The sequence below is a fragment of the Montipora capricornis genome, chromosome 7, assembly GCF_036669925.1.
Source record: "Montipora capricornis isolate CH-2021 chromosome 7, ASM3666992v2, whole genome shotgun sequence".
In the NCBI taxonomy this organism is placed as follows: Eukaryota; Metazoa; Cnidaria; class Anthozoa; order Scleractinia; family Acroporidae; genus Montipora; species Montipora capricornis.
The window spans coordinates 45,988,481-45,993,480 of record NC_090889.1 but is presented as its reverse complement, the minus strand read 5'-3'; the positions used below and the strand labels follow the sequence as shown (position 1 = coordinate 45,993,480).

The window sequence follows — 5,000 nt, the reverse complement described above, 5'->3', positions numbered from 1 at the left end:
AAATGAAGATATCGGCTGGTAAGTCTCGTGGTACGTTGCTCCAGTCAACAAATAAACTCTTCTGGCTGGTGTTGAAACCATGTATATTCCATGCACTTGATGGAGAAAGAGCTACAACGTAACGAAACAATATCATAACAATTTAAAAAGTAGGACAAGCACCCTAAAATAAGGCATTTGCTACGGAGGATCCGAGCAAAACGTATAGAGACCGAAGACTTTGTGTTTATTTGTTTGTTTTAAAAGTAATACGGAGAACAAGAAAGAAAAAGAACAGCTTTTACCCCATTCGAGTTCTTTCCCAACTTTCTTCGTTTTTCGTTAAAAGAAAAACAAAATGATAAAAGCGACTTTCTAGGTATACCTGAATGGAGGCTTCTTCTTACTATAACAAATTCTAGATTCAGATGGCTGTATCTGCTGTATAGTTGGGTCTGTAGAGTAACGAAGTTTCCTTCGCCAAACTGCAATTCTACCACGTCTCGATGATCTTCAAAGCATGGATCACGAGTGAAGATCTCAGAGCCACTGCTTGAAAAAACCTTTAGAAATTCACTGGAAAAAACATCAAAATAATCAGAATGTGACAGGTCTCTCACGTTTTTGGTCCTTTTTGCGTGACGCGAAAGAAAGCGCAGGAGGAAAAAAAAACCAACGGTACGCACGAGGGCGCGAGTTTTTCGCACTTGGAAATAACAAACTTTAAAGGGACACAGTCAGCTGGCGCAAATGCGCATAGTATGCCATTTCATAGCTAATTTGTATATCACAGATACTGTTTTAATATGATAAAATAATCAAGTGAAGCTATGATCTTCGCAGTTATGAAAGCAATTTTTACAATTGCGTAGAGAAGCCTGAAAATTTGAGGACTTCAACTGGGTTTGAACCCGTGATCTGGCGATTCGGGTGCGGCGCTCTAACCAACTGAGCTATGAAGCCACTGAAGTTGGGAGCTGGTCATTTGTGGGTTCTAATTGGTCCCGTGAAGAATGAATCAATGATGAAATGGTATATGAAATGAATCATATATGAAGTGCGCATATGATTCATTTCCTTAAACCATTTCATCATTGATTCATTCCCCACGGGAACATCAGAACCCACAAATGATAAGCTCCCAACTTCAGTGGCTTCATAGCTCTGTTGGTTAGAGCGTCGCACCAGAATCGTGAGGTCACGGGTTCAAACCCAGTTGAAGTCCTGAATTTTTCAGGCTTCTCTACGCAATTGTAAAAATTGCATTCATAACTGCGCAAAGATCATAGCTTCACTTGATTTCATATCAGCAGTTCATATATGATTCATTTCATTTACCATTTCATCAATGATACAATAATGTCATAAAATGAGCACACTCAAAAACACGTTTTTCAGTAAACGATTAAAAATCAAGCAAAACACTACGAAGATTGAAACAAATTTCTAGACGCACTCGACGAGTATCTTTCATTTTAGTTCGATGTAAACTCTTTTCAAAGTGGAAAATACGTAGTTATGAGGATCAGAGTTACTTTTAGTTTATCTGTCATGCAATTCCAGACTTTTCTAGAGTTATCGTTCAATCTGAAATTTTCAGCAGTTTCTACAAATAGTACACTTTGTAATAGACTATAAATAGCAACAGAAAACTCTAGATGCTTAGAGTAAAAGTATAAAGGCAGGCTTGTAAATAATAGAACAAACTCTTTGTTAGAGGCTTACCCTCGTGGCCGGCTGTGATTGAACTTAGTATGGATGCGATACTGTGACGAAGTGAAAATCAACTGCGATAACTGTGGTGGAGCGATAACCTTTGATCTTGCAATATCCGGACAGAAGAAAGAGAAGAAAGAGAATGGCCGAAAAGGAAAGAAGATGAAGAAGTCAGTGGAAGTCCTCCGTAAGAGTTTGTGTGCACAAAAAACCCAGTAAGTGGAAAGAATCCAGTGAATCAAGAAAGTCACGCATTGTTGTCTACAATCGGAGGAGGATAATCGAGATGAATACCTGGAATGGCCATGAAAGACAGTAAGTCTGCTTTGCTTTACGAACTGCTTAACTTAATCTTTAACCTAAGTAATTGTAACAGTGTAAACCAATTAAATAATAGTTCTAAAGGGGTAATTGCTCTTTGTCACAGTTTTGTTGCGTGCCATATATAGTACTCGGGAGTTCTTTTCGTTCATGTCTTGATCGCGGACAGCGGACATCTCTTGGTTATTCCAGCACGTAACAGTACGCATTGCATACGTGTGATAGTGCAGTAACTTGACACAGCGCTTTATTCCAGAACTGTCAACTGAGCTGCGTTTTGTTTTCCAGGACGTAATATGTAAAATAATAAACCCAGAAAGACTGAAGCAAATAAATGGGAATCGAGTAACATTGGATTCGAGGCGACATAAAGTTGAACTTCTTCTGGAAAATATATTTTTCTTGCATTTTTCGCTGGTTTCAGTCCGGGTTTAACATAATATAGCTGTGGTTAGGACACACTGGTGGCTACGTATTTATTCAAGTCAAGCATTGGAGCAATATAAACTTAAAGCTGATTGTTTATTTTTAATTTGTTTAGGGCTGCTTTTTGCTCTGAATTGCAGTTTTTGGTATATCTTAAGATTTTTAATTTTGACTCTACTGAGGTTGCAAGATGCCTGGACGGCCTATGACAGAAGAAAAGAAACGAAAGAAGAGAGAAAGAGAACGAGAACGACAAAACGGTACACCAGTAATAGCTTAAGTTGGTGGAAGAAGTTACTCCACAAATTCTTTTCTTGGACACTAAACCGTTTGTTATTTCTACGGATGAGTTATTTCAAGTGGATGCATATTTATAAAAAGTGGTTTAGTCGTTTTTTCCTTTGCTTAGGAATGGAACTCGAATTTTTATTTTTAACTGGAATTAAATAACAATCATCTGTACTCTTTTTGGACAGAAATAATCGATCTTTTGCTGGTTTGTTTGGCTTTAAAATGCGAGCGAACAAGAAGTTTTCTTACTCCGCTTGCCTAACTGTTTTTCGATGTGCCTCGATAGTGACAAGAAAATTTTGCACTTATGTTCTAAACATGTAATCGCAATGAGTTCTCGTAAAAGTAAGGAGACATATCACCAGCTTGTGTTTACAGACGTTTGTTTAGAGCACGTACAGGTAATTTGTTGGAGATCTTGTTTGAAGTTTGTCCTTTCTAGCCGATTCTGGTTCTAAGCCAAGCTGGCGTCTTTCAGTGAAGTACATCAAAATGTAAATGATCTCGTTTTGAGAGATAAAGTGGAATAAATAAAGTACATTCTGTTGCATCACGAGCTATAGTACGTCTGTGATTTCTAATTTTAGCGTGAATCCCTCTCAATGGCTTTTGACAGTCCACTCTGAAATGGCTTCTTTTCTTTTCCGTTCGCTTGCTGAGGATTTGCTTGTTTTCTTTTAAAACTCTTGCGATTCAAGAAAAATTAATTGCCTAACTGGTGAATTCGACAATAGATTTCGCTGGAAAAACCGATATCACACTCATCCCTTCGGGATTCATGCGATCAGTCGGTTTTTCAGGTGAAATTAACCGTGGAATTCACAAGTTAGGCAGCGAAGAAAATGACATAATTAAGCAAAATCCGGGAAAACCCAAAGGCGGACCGTTCCAAAGCCTTTTATTTTCACTAATCCTACAGTCAGTAAGAATAAACAAGCCGAGAGCTTCGCTTTTAGGCTTGGCTAAATCTATAGATTATTTTAATGCTCAAAAATGCCAACTAAGCATGGTACAGATTTTGTTGGTGTGCTTTATGCAAAACAACTATTGATACAAAAGTAAAGAAATATTGATACCCAGTTTTAAGGAAGAGCACAAGGGAGTTTTTAAAAGGTGTCGATCAAAAATTAAAAAAATTGCCATCAGCAATAAAAAAGGTGACATGAAAACATAGAAAACAACATAAATTTTAATAATAAACAATTCTCGTTTGTCTCACGATGTGGTCACTAGTGATGTAGATCGCAACGTTTCGACTGCATACTGCTAGTCTTCATCAGGCGATGAGGTCGACTGGTTACGCGTCAACTTTTAAGCAGGATGCTCCGCTGTGATTGGTTAGTTTTCAACATTGTTCAATTTACGAACAATTAGAAGGAGCAGCCATGGGAAGCCCGGTCTCCGCTGTTATTGCTAACCTATACATGGAGAGTTTCGAACAACAGGCAATAACTCCTTCGGTCTACAAACCTAGGATCTGGAAACGCTACGTTGACGACACTTTTACCATCGTGGATCGCGGAAACGTTAACAGCTTCTTACAGCATCTGAACAACCAGCAGCCTTCCATTCGCTTCACCATGAAGACAGAGATCGACTACAAACTCGCTTTCTTGACACCGCAGTTTCAAGAGAACCGGACTGCCGCCTCACCACCAGCGGGCACTGGAAGCCTACGCACACCGATCAGTACTTAGCGCATGATTCCCACAACCCGCAATCAGTAAAACGCGGTATTGTCAAGTGTCTCTACGAGCGCGCCAAAGGTCTCGTGACAAAACCCTCTGTTGTCTGCAAGGAGAAGAAACACCAGTCTTCTGTTCTTGTCTCTCATGGTTACCCTCTTTCTTTCTTGCAGAAAATCACCAAGACCAGGATACCAAGTAGCAGTGCTGAGCCCACGATCGAGCACAACTCTATTGCGGTTTTACCCTATGTTTAGTCGAGCCGACTAAACAAGATGGCGTGGTTTGCAGGATTTCCTGTGAAAGCGGTAAAGTCTACATCGGCGAGACTGGAAGATCTATGCAAGATAGATTCAAAGAACATGAGCGAGACATCCAACTAGCCTGTACCCAGACCTCCGCCGTTTCATAACACGCTAACAACACCGGACACAACCCGCTTTGGAACGAAGTAAAGTTTATTGATCGTGATCCTCATTGGTACACAAGCAGGGTCAAAGAGGCGATTCACATAAGACTTCACCCTAACAACATCAACAAGGATAGTGGAATAGAATTCCGGAAGCATGGATGCCCACGATC

The 5,000-nt window shown here is 39.7% G+C and overlaps 1 protein-coding gene across 1 annotated transcript in view; it reads right to left on the bottom strand.

Annotated features, from left to right (window-relative positions):
• Positions 1 to 5,000, bottom strand: part of LOC138057291 (MAM and fibronectin type III domain-containing protein 1-like) — a 27,554-nt gene that overhangs the window by 10,023 nt on the left and 12,531 nt on the right. The window contains exons 7-8 of the mRNA XM_068903343.1: positions 365 to 555; positions 1 to 111 (exon numbers count right to left, since the gene is read on the bottom strand). The exon at positions 1 to 111 is cut by the window's left edge and continues 204 nt beyond it. Of these exons, the coding sequence (XP_068759444.1) occupies positions 1 to 111; positions 365 to 555 (302 nt within the window). The remainder of the gene's footprint in view (positions 112 to 364; positions 556 to 5,000) is intronic.